The following is a 22,806-nucleotide window of genomic DNA, read 5'->3' as shown; positions in this document are numbered from 1 at the left end:
ATCCATACCAGAGATCTGGCAACATGGTACCTATTAAGCCACTTAAAGCAAAGAGGAGTCATGAAATTTCGTAACAGATGACTTACAACAAATGATTGAGGACCTTGGCTGACATTCTTACAGTAGCAATTATATGTGCAGGAAACTATGGTATTATCAGTAAGTTTGATTATTAATGTGCAGGAAACTGCGGTAATGTTCAGTAGGATGGCAAGAGAAGACAAATTCGTGATTGGCAGTCAGCCTTCAGAATGTGCCTAACATGCTTAAGGTCAATTAGTCTTGGGGGGACCAAAACATAAGAAAATCTATACAATGAAAATGGGTTGGAGCACATACGGCTAGGCATTACTAAATCGTGACCAGCAGCTTACCGCCATACTTGAAAATAAAAGTGCACAATCATTGCATTCTACTGGCACTAATGTATGGGGCAGAAATTCGGGGGTTAACAAAGCTAAGGACCATGTAAAGAGCGATGGAACGCAAAATGATAGGCTTAGCATAAAGAGACAAGAAGACTATGGTATGGATCAGAGTGCAAATGGGGTAACCGATATTCTAGCTAACATTAAGAGGAAAAAATGGAGCTGGGTAAGCCACATAATGTGCAGGATCGATAACCAATGGTCTATTACAGTTACATGATACTAGCCAAGAGAAGGGAAACACAGTCAAGGACAGCAGAGAGTTAGGAGGTGTGATGTAATTTGGATTGGGAAATTCACTGGCATATGATGAGTTAGCTGATGGAAGACAAGGGTAATTGGAGACTGCTGGGACAGGCCTTCGTCCTGCAGTGAACATAATAGGCTGATGATGATGAGGTGACTTTTCATAGGCCCTCAGAGCACCCTTACGTAAGAAAGGTTTCGTAGATTTAGCCAACTGAACGATTAGAACAGCCTTATCAAACTTACCATTGCTTACCATTACCAGCAGTAGTACCAGCATGGTCATAATGAATGCAGGACCAAAATGTATTGTATGAAAACAATATGATTGTTTATTGCGAAATCCATGTAATTGTACAAACAGTGTAGCCCAGTTAATGGCGTCCGTGCAGAACAAAAAATTTACGGTTGCCAGAACAGATTGCTTGTTAACTGATGTCTGATAGTGCAAATGACCCTGAAACACTTTGCTACATTAATTTACGCACATGTGCGCTGGAAGCCTACAAGAACCAAACAGAAGTTTATAAATACCACACATCTGCTCCTTGCATGCTTAGTGTCATAATCATTCCTACGGAGCCTTACGATAGACTCTAAAATACCTTGTGAAAAAAAAAAAAACTTGGCACCACATTAAGAACCCACGATTAACATTGGATAAGTACACGTGTGGTATGTGTAATTAAGTAGATTGTGAGCAAGACCGTGCAAGCATTTCACTTTCTGAACGCTCCCTTGCACTTTAGTCATTGGCCAGAACCGCGCTTTCATCAGCTGTCTTCAGCACAGCAAGGCGGGAGCACATGGTGAACACTGTTCACGTGACATCGGAGGCAAAAAGAACTTTCTGAAAGCAAAGTGCCTGCACAATTTTGCACCAGAATCTGGAATGAATTAAGCATTTAAATTACACAAACATGAGTGAATATAAAAGCACCGAAAATACAACAAGCCTTTCAAAAACCAAAAAAGAAGGAAAAGAACATCTCGGAAAGGCATTCATTGGATTGAATTAGCTTGAAGAGCGGTCCCATCAGATGGGAGGCATCAAAACCGATAAAACTGGACCCAATAGACATTTTCTAATAAAAAAAAAATACAAATACATATAATGTGTAAAAAAAGAGTTGATGTACAATAAGATAAAGCAGGATTGGACACAGAAGAGTAAAAGAGTGAAATAAAACCTGTTATAGTCAACTAACCTACAACAAATATCTGAAGCAGCAGAACTGCACCTTTCTACACTTTCATAATCATCACCACAACTTGAAAAAAAGAAACAAAACGTTCTAAAAATACAGTAATACGCTCAACAAATCTGGAGCAATAACATTTCTCACAAAGGTAGGCATAAGTAATAAATTAATAATGATTTGGGTCAGTCACAAAATTCAGACCTGTGTACATACAAGGTGAAACACAGCCTTCAACCGTTGTCGTACTTGCCCGAAAGTGCTAAACAAACTACAATTTCATGCTAGTACACCTTGAACATTTTCTGTTGCAAAGAATACGATCACGGACTACTTTTCGATGACTCACGTGTACCAGTGGCACATACGGTGTTCAACACTTCCCAAGGATCCGTACCTCTGGTATGACCCTGCTGGCACATAAATGCGCACGTAATAAAACCTATGGAAATAGGTTTTTAACACTTTATTTAGAGTAACTTCACATGAGAGATGAGACTGCCCATGCAAATTACTCCCTCTATGGATAACCAAGTTTTGGCTTGTTCGTGAATGTACTACCCTTTAGGGAAAAGTGGTGACGTAGATGTGAGCAGCCGCTGTGGTGGCGCCATCTGGTGATGTTGAGTTCAACTATTATTGCAAGACTGGCTGCGTTCTACTCAGTTGCTGGTGTAAAGGTGCCAGCAACACCATAATCACAAACGAGTAGTGACTGTTTTAATTTTTCATTTGAAAAGAATAGCATGAAGAAGAACACATTTCTGACGCTCTGTAGTTGAACAAACCACCACAAGGTACAGCTACCAGCATTGTTACTGCCCTCCATGACTCTGGTGTTCTGGTATTCTGTCAAGTGCATATATATAACAGTAGGTTAAAACTTTCTGATGTGTTGCCATACTAAAATTGTGAACGAACACTCACTTTCACACTCTATGGCCTCCTTTTGCTTCATTCACAAATCACTCATCACATACAGTGATTTGCCAAGGGATAAGATAAAGTAAATCACTGTCACCTGCAGTAAAATGACAGATTGTCCGGTCCCATACAAAGCCTGTGACCCAGCGTCACTCAATTCATTTCGAGGAAGGCATCATGCCGAGAAGTGCCACTTGACCTTAGACGTGAATCACCAAAATGAAACAACGTTCAACATACTTCATCGTACACCTTGGTTCAGTTCGGTAGTCGAAATGGTAGTGTGAAGAAGTGACAATCAATAGGTGACAACGAAAGCTGCCACTAATGGTTGTTTGAGAAACTGCCGTCGACAGGTCACAACCGAATGTCAAAGTCTTGGATGGGTGAATGATGCCCACATTGGATGCCCAAAGAAGAACGCCGTTGAGCAAGTTGCGGAAGAATCTGCACCATCTTCATCGTAGACAGTGGCACAAACGTGTTTCAGACAAGCTCATCTTCGAGGTGCAAGTTTCAGTAAAGAGGTTGAACATAGTTTGCCGGGAAGAGGCCGACTTTTCCGTTGCACTTCCCACGCCACCAGCCTTCGTCGATCTGAGGACGAAGGTTAATAGAGAATAAAGGCACAGGTAGAGTTGAACTCTACAGTAACAAAACATTGGATGCATATTGGACTCACACCCACACGCTCAATTTAAAAGATGAGGCATCTCCCTTCCATGTTTCAGTGATCTGGACATTCATTGAACAGGTTGCTGCCTGAACCATATGATGCTTGAGGTTGAAAGAATGTTCATCTACTATCATGACCACAGGTGGCACTGGTTAACACTCCCAGGGCTAGGTTTAGTAAACATACACCTAACAAAAACCTAAGACAGCAGACAGGAGAATAGCCACCACTGTACCTCAATTGGAAGAGCATAGCACACATCATGTGCCATGATGTGTACTATGCTATGATGTGGCTTCCACAGGCAGCAAGTGTCTTACTTGTCAACTTTTTTTTTTTCGCTTAATCTTTCTACATCTCAAATAAATAATAGCAATAAAAAGCACTTCCTTTAAGCTTTCCTTAACTTCACTGGCTGCTGGTTTCATTTTCGTGTGACTCACAAAAGCAGAAGCAGCAGAGATAGATGATTGCCACCACTTACCGTTTCAATGTCTGTGATGATGTCATCAGGGTCGAAGGATATCTCATCATAGTCAGCTGTATTAGGAGGAAGATTAATCAAACTTCTGTACACAATCTCTACTAGCCCAACAGAAAAAAAATAATTCAGGAAATAGTGCTACTAACAAGATTACTACTTCTCCAGCACAGTGCCTGCCTGTGATTGGCATGCTCACTGCAACACCGCAACATTGTACAGCATGCTCCAAGTATAGCTATAACATCGTGAGTACTCTGGAAGCTTATCTTTACAACGTGTCAAGTTAACAATGCTCAAAGTTTGAGAGGTGCTGAAGATAAAAAGGCCTAGGCTTCCCTACAGCGGATTCAACCAAATGTAACCAGAGGTTCCATGCAAGACGTGAAAGTTACTCGACTTCTCAAGAAATAATAGAAAATGTAGCTTTGACAAAATGTTTCTGCACATAACACCATTAAAAGATGCAATGTACTCCCACAGACATGGTAAATCCATGCACATGCACACACAATAAGGATGCCATGACTGCAACCGTAGCATTTCTGTAGTAAACTTTACAGAAAATATAGCTATTAAAAGCATGCAGTAATGGAATAACTGGAATAAAGTGAAACACTTCTGACGAAAATGGCACCAGGACAGCCCTAGAGTGTTAAAGCTTTAAGCTGAAGACTATGACTCCTCTGCAGGCAGTCCCAAGTTCAATGAGTACAAGTACAGACTGCAGCGCCATCTGTTGCATGCAATAGTAACTAAAAAAAACACAATTTTTTGTGTTCAGTTCGTCAGAAAATTGCTAAATGCTCCAAAACATACTCGATGAGGTGGGTCTGTCAAAAGCCAGTAAAACTGGTTTTGGACCAGAAGTGAACTCATCTAAGGCCTCTAAAGGGTTAAATGTACTAATAAGAAATTTTCTGCAAGATGGTGTGATGTGGTCTCTGCAAATGTCTTGCAAACTGTGATCAATAATGGCTCCTTAATAAGTCCCTCACGAGGTAGTTGCCTTACCGGCTTGGTAGTCGTACAATGCTACAGCTGACATTTTCTTCTCGGTCGACACGGGCTCCAAATGCTCATAGATTCCTTCTTCCATGGATTCACCTATTAATAAACAGAGACGGAGAAATATCGCTATGGATCACATTCTAGAGATATTTCACATAAATTGGTTTTGCAGTGGTAAATGCAAAGGCATTTAAGCCTTCCATATGCATCAGAATGCGGACGGCAAGAGCTAAAGCTTCCTCTGAAGATGAACAAAACAATGCTATGATAAAGACATGCCTTTCTGATGGTATGCAAGCACAGTAAAAAAGCTGAGAGAAAGGCAAGCACTCATACCCAGCGTACCACCATGTTTACTGTGTTGATGCACCCTTAAAAACAATTTAACCAGTACAGCTTAACAAACACACAAGTAACAAATTATGAAGTGTAGCAAATAATCACATATAATGCATAATTGGATATAATGAATTAACAATAAGATTTGATAGGCCATGCTTCATTTAAATCAGTATTGTACTGCTATTATGAAATTAAAATATGGGATCTGACAGAGTACTGGTAATAGTGAAGTTTTTATATTTTTGTGAGGCTCAAGATATGCCAGCAGCAAAAAGCTGAAAAACCTACAAAGGCATACATGCACTCCTTGTACTATGGGGCACTAGAACATAAAAAAAAAGATGTTTTCAAAACTGTCATCACTGAATAGCAGACGGAGCTCATTTCGGGCAAAAGCTTAGCTTGGCCTGCATTGGTTTCCGGTGCAGCAGTGGCAAGAGTTGTGCAATTCTGCATTCTTGTGTCTTAGCTTGTTTATTTGCATTCATAATTGTGTTGTATGGACACAAGTGGGTGCCAATTTCTGTTCGCTCTTTTGTAACAAGTATAGGACATGAAAAAAACTAAGCTTTGCTCCGAATGTGACCTGGTTGCATTGAGGACTGACCGTACCAACTTGCTCAAAACTTTCGCCACATAGAAGCACACACAAAATTAAATTCAATTGTGAGATTTGACACCTTAAAGCTGTACAGCGGGGGCTATGAAGGATTTGTAAAGCAAAACAGTGCTAAGAACGGAACTAAACGGAAAGACACAAGATGGAGCACAGTCTTTTGTCTTTCTGTTTAGCCCCATTCTTAGCACTGTTTTGCTTTGAAAGTCATGTACCAACTAGTTCACCAATGTGCATTACTGCAACTATGAGGGATGCCATAACGCAGGACTTTCAATTACGATGTTATCAGTACGGATTCTGCAGCTGTGGACCGTAATAGTAAAGCTGGTATGTAGTGACATCTTGTGACACTTTTTCCAACTACAATGCATTTGAAACATTTTTGTCTTGCACAAATATCCTTGTCAAAGGAAAGCACATGTTAACGATCATGTCACTAGCACCGCTTCACACCAGCAGTTAGTTATAATATGGCAAGTCACCGCAGCTTTGTGTGCTCTCTGGTTAAACCCAGGGCTGCAAGATGTCACCACCAGCATTGTTGCTGTCATACACCTCTCCGGTAATCCGGTATTTCGCAAATGCCAATGTTTTTACAAACAATCTAAAACTCTCTATTAATTTTAACCACCTGGGTTTCTTTTACCGTGCACCTAAATATAAGCACGGGAGCGTTTTTGCATTCAAACCCTCATCGAAATGTGGCCGCTGTGGCCGGCAATTGAACGAGCGACCACTTCACATTTAGCAGCAGAGTGCCATAGCCTGCAGTGCATAGCAATGGGCCAGAAGCACATCCGTGATGTGGAACACATGTTCTTGTACTTCTTTCAAAGGCCTCTCCCTGCTAAGAAGGTGTCAAATACACAAAAATGTACCGGGTCCGGACTCCGGGCTCGACTCCGACTCGACCGGCGAGTGGTGGATCTGCGGCACGATCTTCTTGGGGGCCTCCTCGACCACCGGGGCAGGTTCTTGTTCCGGCTCCTGTTCCACGACCTGTGCCGCCGTAGGCGCCTCTTGTTCGTCTTCCACGAACAGCGCCGCTGCACCTACGGGCATCGCAGACACCTTTGCAACGGGAGGAGCTGCAGTCTTCGGCGGCAGCGGCGGTTCGGTCTCTTGTGTTGGGGAGACGTCGGGGCTGGTCACCTGCCGTGATGAAAAATAACGAAATAAGAACCATGTCATCACTATAAAACAGTCAAACCTTTTCATAACGAAGTCGCATCTGACACGAAAATACTTTTATTACATCCAATATTCATTATAAGCATATATACTCCTTAGGAGCTAATATCAATAAGAAATATTTAAGATTTTCTCTGCTATATCTGATAATTTGCTAAAATAGGCAGAATTCACATTTCTCTCTGGAATGCAACAAATTTCTTCCAAATATGTTCAGCAGTTGTTGAACAAAAACATTTCTGCATTTCACACGTACTTGCATAATGAATACAGCCTCAAGCTAATGCCTTCTCTTCAAACAAAAATATGAAGCACAAGACTTAATTGACAATCAAGCATGTTGGAGCAGTGCTCGCCTGCTTAGTTGGCACCACAAGCTCCCGGGGGATGACCGAGACTCGAGAATGGTTTTTCCGCGTGCCGGGCCGGATCAGCTCTGACTCGTCGGGCTGGCTACCGGCGCTGTCGGACCGGGGCTTCCGCTCCGAAACCTCCTCGTCACGGTCGTGGCCTTCGGCAGCCTTCAGCTGTTCCTGAAGCTGGTCGATGCGCTTGTGTTCATCGCGGAGCCGCTTCTGGCGCTCTTCCTCGGACTTCTTGGCCGCCTCCTTCTCAACCTGGTCCTTCTGGAGCCTCCGCTTCCGCTCCTCATCTGCAAGCTTCCGTGCCTCCTCCTCGCCGGCCTTGGCCATGTTCTCAAACCGGGAGCGTAGGCTTTTGGCTCGCTCTGAGGTCACCTCTGCACACGCAAGGAAAGGAATGCTCACGTTAAGTGGTGGTGATGATGTTGGAACAGGAGGGTCTAGCATAGTCTTGAACAGGCGGTCTAGGAGGCTGCCAAATTCTCCATGTCTGGAAATCCACTGTCTCAATGAAACGCAAGCAGAAGGCACAGTATCTCTCTTCAAATGATCTGTTGGCCTTCAAACACCAGACACTGTACACAAATCGTGTGGAAATCCTCTTCTCTGGATGGCATCAAATAATAGTTTTGCTCAGGACTACAAAGCAGGAGAGACCGTATACAATTCTCTGTATCGCCCAACCCGCCTCAGTTTGAACTGAGTGGGGAAGCTGCACTTCCAGTCTTAAATGACCAAGCTGCTGTGCGTGCAGAACCCATTCCGATTTAAAACAGTGTGCAGCTCAAGTCTGAATTGAGGCAGACAAACAGCGTGGGCAATTGGATTGAAGCCTGTTTCACAAAGAACGATTTTGCACTGCGCTTTTCGCAGATCCTGATTTCCACACATGCAGGCTTCGCAGAGCCATTTCACACACCGACCGCAACGGCAGCAGATTCTTTGCATTTCCAAGCACCAGAAGACTGAGTTATTCTGGCCACAGGGTTGTTTAGTCTGCTGCAGTGCAAAAAGAACAAGCAAAACAATGTAAACACTTTTCTCGTAAATGTTTTTTAGTTTCTGAACTTACTAATCCACTTAACATAAAAAAAGTTATCAGAGAGGCCATTATGACATCCATGATGATCTGCATTGTCATCCGCAATGCACAAGCAATTTTGCAAGGAAGTTTCTGAAGATCGAAAAATTGCACCTATGAACAGGCCGGCGGCTCATCTGCCCAACTTGTGATGTCACATGTGTGAAATTGCAAGCAAAATCGCACCATACGAAACAGGCTTTGCTCACAAGGAGGACCATCACAACACGAGCGGTGACCTTAGGGCACATATTTTATAACGTTCCATTTCATTTTCCATTCATATTTTTTTTCATCACGTGTAGTGTTCATGGAGGTGTCCTTGCAATGTCCAATCCAATGAAAAAGCAGGAATAGGATGAACCTATCCACATGCTGGATCTGCGAATAGTGATGCAATTGAACTATCAAAATGAGCTGTTTAGCGACTTACGGCGATAGCCTGCTGCTTACAGCAGAGAACAGGTACACTGTTTTCTCAGCAGTGAGATGTAGGAACCGTCCCAGACAGACTTAAATACCGCAGAAAAAACACAGACCACGGACAGCCATAGTGCACTTACAACTATAAGACATGTTTTACAGACTGTAAAACGTGTGCATAACTATAAACATGTGCTTACAGATATCTGCTTCAGGCACTGATTAACAATTAAAAAAAAAAGTTTCACCACATTTCTTGCATCTTCAGACTTATCAAAATCACACAGCTATACAATGGATTGACAATTTTCAACTCTTGAATGAGTTCTGAGGACTCTACAGGCAATCTCTCAACAGCGACTTCAGAGACGAGAACCTCAACTATTTAGTGTCTAGCATGCTTAAATTAAAAAAATTAAATTATGGGGTTTTACGTGCCAAAACCACTTTCTGATTATGAGGCACGCTGTAGTGGAGGACTCCGGAAATTTCGACCACCTGGGGTTCTTTAACGTGCACCTAAATCTAAGTACACGGGTGTTTTTGCATTTCGCCCCCATCGAAATGCGGCCGCCGTGGCCGGGATTCGATCCCGCGACCTCGTGCTCAGCAGCTTAACACCATAGCCACTGAGCAACCACGGCGGGTGTCTAGCATGCTTGGGAAGCACCACCCATCTAACCACTTTCAAGCTATGTCGGGCATAAAACACTGTAAAACAACAGAGAAGTGCCACCTGCTAAGTGACGACATACCGACACCAAGAGCAAAGACCCAATCTACCTTCCGACTTGTTTGACTAAAACACACGCAATACCCGAAGGGGATATAAAACGTGCAGGAGCATAGCCCCTGCGACAATTACCAATGTCAGGCCTCGGTTTCTGGTATGCAGGCTTGGGCTTCTCAACTTCGGCAAACGTGTGCGCGCACTGCAATGAATTGGTAAAAGAACGGAGTGCCTCTATTACACAGAGAAAGCTTACAATATCTAAAGCATCCTTCTGCATATGTGACCATCACAAACACTCGCATCAGTACCAATGTAGCTTAAAGGCCTATGCAAGACACTTTTGTGAGAACAAAGCCTCTTATGCAAATGACCTCGGACACTCCATTGACGGTCAAATAAAGCGCTGAAGCCACCAACAAATCACTCCATCTTATAAGGGGTAACAAAAAGGAATGTAAAGTTGGGCCCCCTGAATTGTAAGATTGTAGGTTGGGTCCCTGCAGTAAACATACAAATATTGTCTACACCAGCACAAATAAAAATAAAGATACTGCTATTATGCTGGAAACATATAGACAACAGAGTACACAGAATTGTAAGGTTCAGTGAACATATTCACAAAAAAGTTGACCGACAGTTAAAATACTTTTCAACACAAAATTTGAGTGCATCTCTATATGTGTTTTCATTTCGCAATATATTGACTGGTGTGGAAATCTGTCTCGTGCAGCACAATGCCAATAGAGTGAAGTGTGGTGCGACTGCTTTGCTAATTGGGAGATCACGAGAGACGATGCGTGGGTGACGCGTGGGCAAGATTCACAGCAGTCGCCACAAACAAACCTCCGCTATTGCAGCGCGTTGTTTTCATATATAGTATCGCTGAACGCACTCACTGCATGCTATCGGTAAACAGACTACACGTGCTACTCTGGCGCCATCTCTAGCCATCATCGCCGCAGAGCGGTACTACGCTTTCCTTCTCACACTTTCGTCATACCCTCCTCCTCCACTTTCTGCCTCGTGCTTTCACTGTAGCCTCCTGCTCCGCTTTCCTCCTCACAGTTTCTTTGCTTTTCATCCCCCGCTGCCTCTCCGCGTTCGCTCATTCATCCTTCGCACTGCTCGATCGCTCGGTTATGCTGACGACACTGATGCCGAAGCACACTGACACTAAACGCAGGAACGGGAGCTTAAGATGTGCGCTCCAAAAAACAGAATGCAGACTTAATGCGTGTTGTTCAACTTGGGTATGTACAATACAGTAGATTAAACAAAAATGTACAAAAATGCACTCAACAGCATGAGTACATTTGCATTCAGAGGCTTACAGAAATGTGTACTTCTGTACATGACTGTTAATGCACACTCACGCACATGCTCGTGACTGTGCATGAATATGACTGCTTGCTTGCAACTACTACCACATTTACATGATTCTAACACACCCTCGAATCTAACGCGCACCCTTATTTCGCGAGTTTAAAGTAAGAAAATAAAGGTTCACGAAAACGTAACAGGCCCCCCGATTCAAAAAAAAAAGAAACATAGCATGCCCCCCCCCCCCCCCTCTGTTTGTGATCAGACAGAACAAGACATGCAAGATTTACCTTCACAAAAAGTAATTTTTCTTTAAAGGACCTTTCATAATGATAGCAGTGCATTGTCGTCACCATTTCCACTTCACTGGCCACAGATACCGAGCACACATGGGCAGTATTCTCGAGCGATCATTTAGAGATATTGCTATCACTTTTGCAAGATTTTACGTGATTCGTAAGGCTTGTTGAAGTATGTGGCCGACAACATTCCTGGCACTGTGTGCAAATTGCCAGCTTGCACAGTGCGAGAAACGCTGGCGGCCGCCAACGCATCTGGTGCCGAGCCGCACGAAATCTCGCGAAAGTGATAGATGGAGAACACTGCTTCAGATAGTAGTCGAGCACAAAATGAACCCACTGCAACCTCCACAAGATGTGCTCTGTCACTATCTTGCATCTGACGGCTCCGACGGTAGGCTGTTGCCAATATTGCCAACGTGGTTTTCGTTTCGTATCAGATTGTAAAGCGCAGGCAATTGTCAGATCCATTTTCTCGGAAAAAAATGTGCACATTAGATTCGGGTGAATATGGTACGTCCATGACCGTGACAGTTCTACGTGACTCCGCTCCCGACTACATCACAAGCATAGTCATGAAAAGCTTGCTCAAATAAGCTGTACGATGGTAAAAAAAAAAAAAAAAAAACTTTCTTGAGCTAAGCCATTCTAGAGTCACATTTCACATTACAATATGTAGACGTCTCGGCTTACCGTATCCAAAAAGTAGATAAAAGGACTCAGGCCTACCTTGTCCTGCTTATCCTTCTCTATGCCAAACTTTCCGCCAAACCCTTTGGAATAATCTGTGAATCAAAATGAAAAAATAAAAAATTGCGGCATTAGCAGATGAATAGCTGAATTCCATTTTCAACCTAAGCACATGGAGAAGTGGCAGTATGCAAGAACTGTGTGCTGCCACGTGAGCATGGCCTCCAGAATGGTTGTTGACAATGAACGCAGGAACCCAAGTCTCAGCTGCTGCACTGCAAATTTAGGAATGAGGGCCCGTTACACCCAAAACTTCTGTTAATATAAGAGTGTTTCCTGATTGTTTGACGTAGGGGTTAGAATCATTGATGACACCAATTGTCATGCCAACGAGATGATTGCCACAATGACGGCCAATCGCAGGCAGCATCTACTCAAGATGAGTTCAATGAATGCTTGCTGACTATATTGAAAAAAAAGACACCATTCATCAGACCATCCTCAACTATCCCCTAAGGAAAGAATGTATATGAATTATTATGATTTTTTTATATCAAATAAGTACAATAATGCCATGGACTATAGTGTAGTCTTCATGTTAGGTATGTTAAAGATACTGGACATTTTTTTAATCACAATCGCCCAGACATTTTAAAAATAGCTTGAGCTAGGCACTGCAATTCTGCTTATTCAGGTGCATAACTTGAAGAGATAAAGCTACGAAACGCATTGACATTCCACTTAATTTTGTACCTCAACATGTGGGCAATGCCTTCTGGAAATGCTAATGCACTTGGAGCACAATGTATTGTGCATTTCAGAGACAAATATCTAGAAACAGTGATTTCTACTAAATGAATGTGACTTCATTGCACAGATTCAATTCTGTATTTGCAACATGTGCCTTGGAGTAAGTACAGCAGCTGACTATCTTTTTGTGAACTCGCTCAGTTATTCGGACTTCACCGTGGTACTGCCACACTCTTCAGGGCCAAAGTATGATGCTAAATGATAGTTTGAACTCAGTGCATTGGTTTCTTCTATTTTCTTGTACAAAATGGTGCAATGACACATGTAAATTTCCAGGCGTTCGATCAGTTTCAATGAAACAGAACACAGGTAGTTTGGAGATAGCTGAAGGAGGACAGCCTTTGCTCTGCAACAGAATTCACATGATGACTACGTGAGGATAGTAGTCGCAAGTCATACTTTCCAGAGTGAAAAATTGGGCCATTTGGTGCCCACTTGCGTGAAGAAAAAACAATGCCTCAGAATACAAAAACAACACGTTACAGCAGTGTGTGTTTTCTGCTTGCATCTTATAGTGGAAGTTACAGCAGACGTTTGCGTTATTTTCTTCACTCAAGTTGCAACCTGACCAAGCCCATCCTCACCTTTCTGTGATTCATGCTTCTCCACCTTCTCGATGTGGTTCCAGCCAACAGCCGACGGGTCCTGCCGGTCACTCTGGACTCCAAACTTGCCACCAAAGCCAATGGCATAGTCTAAGTCACAGAAAGAGAGTAGGGAGCTTTAAGGGAGTTGACACCCCTGCAACTAACCACACAGTGCGATGCACAGGATGTCAGCTGTAGGTGGGACTAAAACCGGCCTGCAAAAAAACTTTTCTCTCCACACTCCACACTTGCCCATTGTCTGAAAAATCACCCAGCTGCAGTTTCAAGCAACTGTTTAAAATGTCTACAGAGAACTTGAACCTCTACATTACTTCAATATAGCAATAGAGATGGCAATTTTCATTTGCTGGGCACAGTCGACTCATCTGCAGTGCTAGCTATGGTCCCCAAAAGAAGCACTCTAAAAAAGTTTATACAGTTGTGGTGTATCTTGCCCCAAACATTAATCGTCATCTGTCTTTTGTGCTTTTACTTTCTTGAAAATTATGCATCTTGCTACTTTCCTGTCAAGAATGCTGCACTTGAGGTAAAGCACAAAAGAGCACGCAGGACGACAGGGGAAACGAAGACAGCTTTTCTGTGGTCCTGTGTGCTCTTTTGTGCTTTACCCCAAGTTATGCAGCACCAATTAGCCTACCAGTCTATTCGTTTGAACAATGCTATGTCACGCTGATAACACACATACCTGGAAGTACCAGGTGCACAACATTGAAGAAAGGAAAGGCATGCAAGATAGAGAATTATTATTGATGGAGGACAAGATGCGCCCCAAAGCATGCGAAGTTACAGTAAGACCTCTGATGATACTTCTAGCAAACAGGCTGGTGTGCAAGCTTTCCCGCTATGCAGCATTAGCATTTTGCCAACTGCTCAAATCTTTAAGTCATCCCGAGTGTTTTAGGCAACGCGCCGAATTCGTGCACAATCGAATCTCCAGAACTTACCAGTCTGTGAGGCATGTTTCTGTGTCTTCTCATGAAACTCCCAGCCCACTGCAGATTTGTCCTGGCGCTCCTTCTGGACACCAAACTTGCCACCAAATCCAGTACTGTAGTCTGCGATCAGCCAAAGTCACTTTGCTCTAAGAAGCATTCACAAGAAAAATACCAATGAAATGAACCTTCAAATAGTTAATGTGTCAATAGTTGTGACTTCGTCTCTATGTAGGGTAAAATCAAGTATAATGTATAAGTATCATCATCATCATCATCAGCCTGGTTACGCCCACTGCAGGGCAAAGGCCTCTCCCATACTTCTCCAACTACCCCGGTCATGTACTAATTGTGGCCATGTCGTCCCTGCAAACTTCTTAATCTCATCCGCCCACCTAGCTTTCTGCCGCCTCCTGCTACGCTTCCCTTCCCTTGGAATCCAGTCTGTAACCCTTAATGACCACCGGTTATCTTCCCTCCTCATTACATGTCCTGCCCATGCCCATTTCCTTTTCTTGATTTCAACTAAGATGTCATTCACTCGCCTTTGTTCCCTCACCCAATCTGCTCTTTTCTTATCCCTTAACGTTACACCCATCATTCTTCTTTCCATAGCTTGTTGCGTCGTCCTCAGTTTAGGTAGAACCCTTTTTGTAAGCCTCCAGGTTTCTGCCCTGTACGTGAGTACTGGTAAGACACAGCTGTTATACACTTTTCTCTTGAGGGATAATGGCAACTCGCTGTTCATGATCTGAGAATGCCTGCCAAACGCACCCCAGCCCATTCTTATTTTTCTGATTATTTCAGTCTCATGATCCGGATCCGCGGTCACTAGCTGCCCTAAGTAGATGTATTCCCTCCCTAAGTAGATGTATGCTCTCTTTTAATTGGTATATCTTTATGGTTCGTAATGGCAAACTTTAGCAGCTTTGCAACTGCTTAGCGAGCCTTTGGCAAAGAAGTTTTCCTCAAGCTGGGCTTTGAGCAATTCTAGACTTCCGATTGATTCGTGTTTCACACATAATTCCCCCAGCTAAACTGCACACCACTATGCCGCCTTAGCGCACACTCATTCCTTTATTATATTCACAGATTTCCAACAAACGCAGGGAAGAATTCGATTTCTCTCTTAAAACACTCGCAATATTTTAATATTTAAAGGGACACCAAAAGAAAACATTAAGTCGTGCCGGCTTGAACGATTAGGCTTCTGTGATCATGAATTTGTCATTCGTAGCAAGAACAGAGGTTTTGAAAGGGGAAAATAGCGAATAACCAAAAATTTGTTGCCACGTATCTCGAACTCCGGCACCTCTCGTGCAACGTCAGCGATGGCTGACTCACAGAGAGCCAGCGAAGAGGGAGCTCATGTTGGGAGTACGTCAACTTGTCTGTTCCGGCGTGGGCAGTTCAAACTGAGGAGCAGCAGTGAGACCTTCGGCGACCATTTTCCATGCAACAATTGATTGTTGGTGCACAGAAAATGATGATGCAGTTCTAGATGAATAATCTATAAATCTGGCCTAATTTGGTATTTTTCTTGTGTGTCCATCTAAGGTGACCCTTCAATGGAAATTACGCTATAGGGGGCCTCATATGAATTCAATGTCAGACGACAGTGACATGCCAAAACACGTTTCTAAATAAAATAAAACATTTTAACAATTCTGCTCTTTATAATGGAGCCACCATGACAGAAAATCAAACCCTCGACCTTGTATGCAGCAGCAGAATGCGACAGCCACAGTGCAACTGCCCACTCTACACTGTGCAAACATGTTTCTCTAAATTAAAGATGACATTGGAAACCAAGGCACATGAAATGTTTCTCAGAAGTTTGATGGCCCAATATGCTAAATGCAGCTGAAGCCATGCATGAAACATAGTTAACATATGCAAAACAGGACACATGACTCAACAGAAAGGCACTCAAGCAATGGCAAGTGCAAGGGCTCACAATGTCCAACCACCGTGAAAGCCTTGTAAGCAACTAACAACAGGTTGATGACGGGCAATCACCTTTCTGAGAAGCGTGCTTCTCGACTGATTCATGATGTTCCCAGCCAACAGCACACTGGAGAAACAAAAGAAAAGAAAGGAGCAATACGAGTTACCTATACATAGTCTAGTCATTCATTCACTCTATTACTTTACTACAACAACCTCAGAAAATGATTACACTATAGAAGGGAGTGTTTAGCAACTACAACAATGCATGCACACAAGAAAAAACTGGGAGAAAAGTTCAAGCAGTCTATTACACATTGCATTTCCTTTCTTACATTACTGTAACATATAACCATACGTTGTGAATTATTATATTAACCATCCTTACAACATAAATAAACATCAGAATATGCGAGGGCATTTGCATGATGCAAAGATAATGTAGCACAATATGTAACTCTTACAAATGAGATAAGCACAGCACCGTTTGAATAGCATAGCATGAATGGTTTATTCACGAAAGCACCCTCCACTCAGAACTGACCTTGTCCTGACGGTCCTTCTGGACACCAAACTTGCCACCGAAACCCTTGACGGCATCCGTCTGAGAGGCATGCTTGTGGAGCGATGCGACGTAATCGTTCCCAACCGCCGACTGTGAAAAAGATTTGTACAGAGATGTTTATAACTGCCTCTTAATCAATGCCAGATAACATAAGCACACTAAACCTGTGCTCTAACAAACTTCAGTTTTCCTCTTGAAGCACTGAAGTGAAAGTACAGCTGGACATGAAGAGTTTACGAGACATGAAATTTGCCCCTTTGGCACATAGCTTTAAATCAGTTTCAATGGGCACTACAACTGAATCTTGACCCTACAACAAACACTCATATAACAAATTATTGGATATAACAAAGTAAATCTACAATGTTTCTCACCAATATCAGCAAGTAACAACAAAGGCGTAAAGAAGTTATTTTTGTGTTGGATATGACTTTATTATAACAAGATTCAGCTCTAATTTTTGTGATTTACACAGTGATTCATTATGTTTGAAGCACCATGCCTCACGAGAGAAAAAAATTCACATTTGTTATGGAGCCTGCAACCCGTAAACCTTTGTGCAACTGTAGATTTAAGTGAAAGTACATCCCATAGCTCGATGCAATGAGCTATGGAAAGAAGAATGATGGGTGTAATGTTAAGGGATGAGAAAAGAAACATCTTAGTTGAAATCAAGAAAAAGAAATAGGCATGGGCAGGACATGCAATGAGGAGGGAAGATAACCGATGGTCATTAAGGGTTATGGACTGGATTCCAAGGGAAGGGAAGCATAGCAGGGGGCGGCAGAAAGTTAGGTGGGCGGATGAGACTAAGAAGTTTGCAGGGACATGGCCACGATTAGTACATGACCGGGATAGTTGGAGAAGTATGGGAGAGGCCTTTGCCCTGCAGTGGGCGTAACCAGGCTGATGATGATGATGATGACATCTCATGTCTCTCAGTACACTGCCCATCATGCTCCATAGAAGCCATGAGATGCGCTGTGTGAAACCATGAGGATAAAAATGACTTCTCACCTTGTCCATTCTGTCATTCTGGACCCCAAACCTGCCCCCATATCCGTAGGAAGCCTTGGGCAGTTCTTCAAGCACTCGCTTCTTGTAGGCCGCATCATCCTTGGTGACCTGTTCTCGAAGTTCGTTGATACTGGAGAAGAAATTATCAAACTTTAATTAGACTGTGATACCGTCCCTGCCTATGCCAACCAACAGGTTGCAAGCGAGCTGGGCCATAAAGCCACCCTACCAAATACACACGAGAAATCATCTACAGCCGGCCACAAAAGTTCACATGACATGGGTGTTACAGAAAATGTGAATTTGTGCCACACACTGAAACATTAAGTTCAAGGCTATGTGGCCAGGCTTCGAGGAAATTCAGCTTTTTCTTTTTTTGCAAATCTTGTGTCCCGTGAACTATTGTAGCCAACTGTAAAAATAAGAGGCGGGAATAATTTATATCTGAAAAGTTCATTCCGGTGTAACGAAGCCATAATATTTTTTCGACATGCCACTATGACGTGCTCACATGCTCTTTCTCCTGTGTCCTTGCTTTCTGCGATTTGCCCACATGTTGACAAGAATTACCAATTTGCCTTAGCCTTTGCACTCGGAAGAGATGTTAGTTTGAATGCAGACAAGCCATAGTAATTGATAATGCCTGTCCTGTGTTTTATTTCTCTGTGTAGTCTGTGCTGTTATGTTATTTGAGGCGGCATAAAGTTCTCACATACCACTTGGAAATAAGCTTACAGCAAATATATATCTATTCAGCTAAGGTGAAAACTGAGCCATAGACAAAGAAATTTCCTCGTCATACATAAGTGGTAAGCTTAAATTAATCATTGGTCTTAAGAATGGCACTGTTCTTTTTTGCCTTAATGACAACCAAGATGTGAAATACAAGTGAAACACCTGAACTACAGCATTTCACACTATTTTCAAATGTCCCTTTTTTTTGTTACAGAAAAACAGCAAATAAATGTAAAGCCATGGGTATGACACACACATAAGACTAACTGCCTGCTAAGTACGCTCTGAAGTGCGCACATACATATATACATAAAGAGGATGCAATCAGGAAAGACAAAACAGGGTGCTATGTAGCTAATGTCACTATGACTACTTACAAAGTATCAGGGACACATGGCTGAGTGCAAATAAAGGGGGATTGGACGTCGCACAGGGTATAATACCTTTTTCCTGTGCTCTGCGTGCCAGTATTCGTGTCTGCAATCACGCCAGCTTCCTTTATTGACATGTGTTGAACACTTCAAGATAAGCTTAGTTGGCAGTTATCACCTGCTTGCGTCGTATCTCTCCCACCCTCTATGTTAGTTTTTTGTCAGGCTAGAGCAAACAAACTAGTCCAGCCCGGCACCCCACTACAGTTGCATGACAGTTGAGCGATTCGTGGGGTTACATATCCCTAAAGCTACACTGGATCTATGAGAAACATCATGGCGGAGGGCTATGGGTTAGTCTCAACCACTTGAGGTTCTTTACTGTGCACCTAAATGTAAGCACATGAGTGTTCTTGCATTTCATTTCCATCAACACGGGGCCGCTGTGGCCAGGAATCAAACCCTTGACTTCACGCTCGGCAGCAAAACACCACATCCACTGTGCCACCACGGAGATGGAGTGTGTGTGTGTGTGTGTGCATGTGTGTGCGTGTGGGCGGGGGGGAGGGGCATAAATCAAAATGTGAACAGAAAGAAAACTGATCAGAGTGCAACTTGCCATCACCCTGTAGCCATATGGTGTAGTTCCAAATGCATGTTTTGGAGCACAAATTAAGCCAACACTATCCGCATGCAGGAAAACCTGAGAATACATGTCCCGCTCATTTAAACTGACTCTTTCTCGTTTGAATGTATGTAGACAGCACGGTGCACAAGCCTGGGTGGCTTAGTTTGAATGCAGTAAAGAAGGCAACAATGTAAAAAAACAAAACTCACTTCACAGCGTCGGCAACATGTCCAGAGCCTTCGACGGTTTTCGAACCCCAGCGCTGTTCCTCTTCAGTCACGTCATTCTGCAATGCATTAAATAGTCAAATGCAGACACATTCCGTCTTTCCTTTGGCTTTGCTAACAGTTTTGTTATAGTTAATGCAGGGCTGCATTTAGGAAGCCCTTTTATTGTAGGCAAGAACAACTGGCTGCTCTTTCAATTATGCCGTACATCAGACAACAGTGATCCCGAAGCGCATGCAGTGTCGTTATCTTGCATCCGCAACTTCCCTGTCTTGTAGGCCAAGATATGCCTAAGCAAATAACCTCCCAATTGGCGTTACAAACCAATCGTCATTGGCAATTATCGCAAGGAGTCACGCTGCTGATATTGGCCAGTGCCTGCCAATCATTCCCCATGACAAATGGGTTAGTCAATGAGGCCGTCTCCACTTTTTGTGAACGATTCCGCTCTGACACACTGCAAACTGGACACACACAAACATGCGTTAAAAATCAAAGCACGCAGTAGGAGAGCAGCACTTCCCACAGTTTACATGTAACGTAATGTTGGTTCCTAACAAACACATTATCATACTAAACAGCAGCCAACAAGGATGGTTTACGTGGCATATGTAAGTTGTATAAACGCATCATCTGAACTTTAGTTTCCTGTGCTGCAAGCTCCAAGTATGTACGTGAAAGCTACATGTCCTGCATCCGTTAACGGTATCGCTTACAACGTTATCTCGTAATCTTTCAGATATGGTTCTCTCAGCAAATGGTCTACAGACACTACAAACAAATTGCCCAGGTTACTTAATAGATTAAATAATGAACATGTTAAACTTGAAGATATAACATTCAAAGAACTTCGACAGCACTTTAACAAATTCTAGGCTGTTACTTTCTTAACTTTTCGTTTCTGCAAACCAAGTTTTTCTTTACCCCGTTATACCTAACAGTGTACATCCCTGTTCCCTTCTTTCAATTTACAATGTGTGCTTTATCTGTTTTGTTTCTCTTTACCATCATTGTATATGTATTACTGTTATCTCTTGCAGATAAGTGAAACTGCATTTATGTTGTTTCTTTTGTGACTCCTCCATCGTTGATTGTGTTGTTTTATTATATGAGTGAACTTGTAATTTGTATTTCCATCTTGCCTTATTTCATCGCAATTTGTGTATGTTACATTGTACACTCTGAATGTGTAATTTCAAATGTGACCACGTATTATATGCCTTTTTTTGTCGTTATGTACCTGCCCCGTGTATGGGGGGCCTGCAGCTCTGTCAAGCTGTCATTCATGACAGCTTTTACTGCAGGGGGGGAATAAATAAAGACATTGTTACTATTACGACATTATTACTGATATATTACTATATCAGCCGCATCCAATTCGCAGGTCGGTGCGCACTGACGACAGCCGTGTGACGTATGAGATCCAGGCGTGTGCGACACTAAACGGTGGGGCATTTATTAATTCCCTGAGCAGACGCTGACAACAAAAAAAACTAGGACGACGTGCTTCCACGACACGGCGGACAGGGTGACACACTCCACTTCATGCACGCTCCAGGAGGCAGGACAACAAAGATCTAATACATAATAATAATAAAAAACTTCTTTGAGCTGTTCGGGGACGCATTCCCGGTCGGCTTGTCATAGCAAGCGCTTGCGGTTGACGGTTTCCGTCTGCACAGCGGCTTGTGATGCAAAAGCGAGGTTTTGCTGCTTCGGAACGATAAAACCACAGGAACGAAAGCGCCAAACGCGCTGCCTGAGAATTTCCCGTCAGTCCTGCAACATCCGCTCAAGTTTAACGAACGTGGGAGTCATTAAAAACCTCGAGCTTTTTTCGGCCCGGGCGCGCAGTCTGAAATTTCGACGTTAAATGTGGCGGACGTCTAAAACACGAGGGTGAACAAATAAGCTGTGAGAAAGTTCAGGTCTTTGACAGCCACTGCCTACGGCCGTAAACATTTATACTGCGGTCTGAGTGGCCCCAAATAAAACCCTTGTAAGCAGCGCTTCCAGGAATTCGGCTGAGCGCCAGGTGCTTCGTTTCAAGCTGCGCTTATTCTGTAGGCTGTGTACTACTTACCACGAAATCGGGGTCGGTCTCCCAGTCATCGTCGACGTCTTGCGACTGCACCTTCAAGTCGGTGCCGACCGCTGCTTTCCAAGTCGACATCGTGTCACCGGAGGAGTGGGGACGTTGTCGGCGACAAGGTAGCGGTATCGGAGCGGGGACGGTATGCCGTTCGTGTGTTTACAGGAACCTACCTCGTCCTACCTCCGCCCTATGCGATAACAATCGTAGTATATCCGCACTTTCAACCACCTCAACGCCGGTCCGTCAAGAGCTCCGTCCGGAGATTACGACGGCTACCGGTAAGACACGGAGAAGTGCAACGGCTGTTAGCAGGAGAGCACCGCCGAACTTTGGGCGATGTTTTGGCACATTACGTAGCACGGAAGCCGGCGCACTGTGAGTCAGTCGTCCCCGAAGCGTCACAAGCAAACACACGCCGACACACCTCTCGACGCGGAAACTGGAAGCATCGATGACGAAAGCAGCGGCAACTGCGGCAACCGCGGCAACACTGGTGTGCACAATGCGCTGGAGTTATGACAGCATCAAAAGTATTGAAGCAAAACTTTGAATCATGTGGAGATATGTGCTAAGTAATTAGTCTTAATCTAAGTGTTTTATGTTGTTCAGTGCCCTCTATTTGCACAGTGCGTTTTACAAAAGGTTGACTGAATTAATACCCTGCATACTAATAAAACACATAATCTCTGAAAAGATTAATATCAAATGTATTTTGGCAGCTAAAAACTATCAAAGGTTAGCGACACTGGCGCCTCCAGAGAAAATTTAATGATTTAATGACCAAGATGGCGTCAACGTGCTTCCGTGCGTGCCCGTGGTTTCCGCTTGTGGGCTAGCTCATCGGTT

At 43.3% G+C, this 22,806-nt stretch overlaps 1 protein-coding gene across 1 annotated transcript; it reads right to left on the bottom strand.

The window, feature by feature from the left end:
* Positions 1-981: 981 nt before the first annotated feature.
* On the bottom strand, positions 982-22,539 carry Cortactin (cortactin). Its single transcript, XM_050192561.3, has 14 exons — positions 21,949-22,539; positions 19,848-19,924; positions 17,905-18,034; positions 16,867-16,977; positions 16,395-16,449; positions 14,388-14,498; positions 13,420-13,530; positions 12,065-12,120; positions 9,849-9,915; positions 7,474-7,856; positions 6,805-7,078; positions 4,969-5,061; positions 3,958-4,013; positions 982-3,394 (listed from the first exon to the last, which is right to left on the bottom strand). The coding sequence occupies exons 1-14, from the start codon at positions 22,036-22,038 to the stop codon at positions 3,314-3,316; spliced, it is 1,695 nt and encodes a 564-aa protein (XP_050048518.1). The 5' UTR covers positions 22,039-22,539; the 3' UTR covers positions 982-3,313.
* Between the last annotated feature and the right edge of the window lie 267 nt (positions 22,540-22,806).

This window comes from Dermacentor andersoni, chromosome 10 (genome assembly GCF_023375885.2).
Source record: "Dermacentor andersoni chromosome 10, qqDerAnde1_hic_scaffold, whole genome shotgun sequence".
Classification (NCBI taxonomy): domain Eukaryota; kingdom Metazoa; phylum Arthropoda; class Arachnida; order Ixodida; family Ixodidae; genus Dermacentor; species Dermacentor andersoni.
This window is presented reverse-complemented; position numbering and strand designations above follow the sequence as displayed.

Bases quoted from the DNA above. Each gene is read 5' to 3' on its own strand.
- Cortactin (XM_050192561.3), bottom strand. From the start codon at position 22,038: ATGTCGACTTGGAAAGCAGCGGTCGGCACCGACTTGAAGGTGCAGTCG. The intron at 16,978-17,904 runs GTGAGAAGTCAT...TCTTTTTCACAG, and splicing joins AGAATGACAGAATGGACAAG to TCGGCGGTTGGGAACGATTA. The intron at 3,395-3,957 runs GTAAGTGGTGGC...CTTCGTCCTCAG, and splicing joins TCATCACAGACATTGAAACG to ATCGACGAAGGCTGGTGGCG.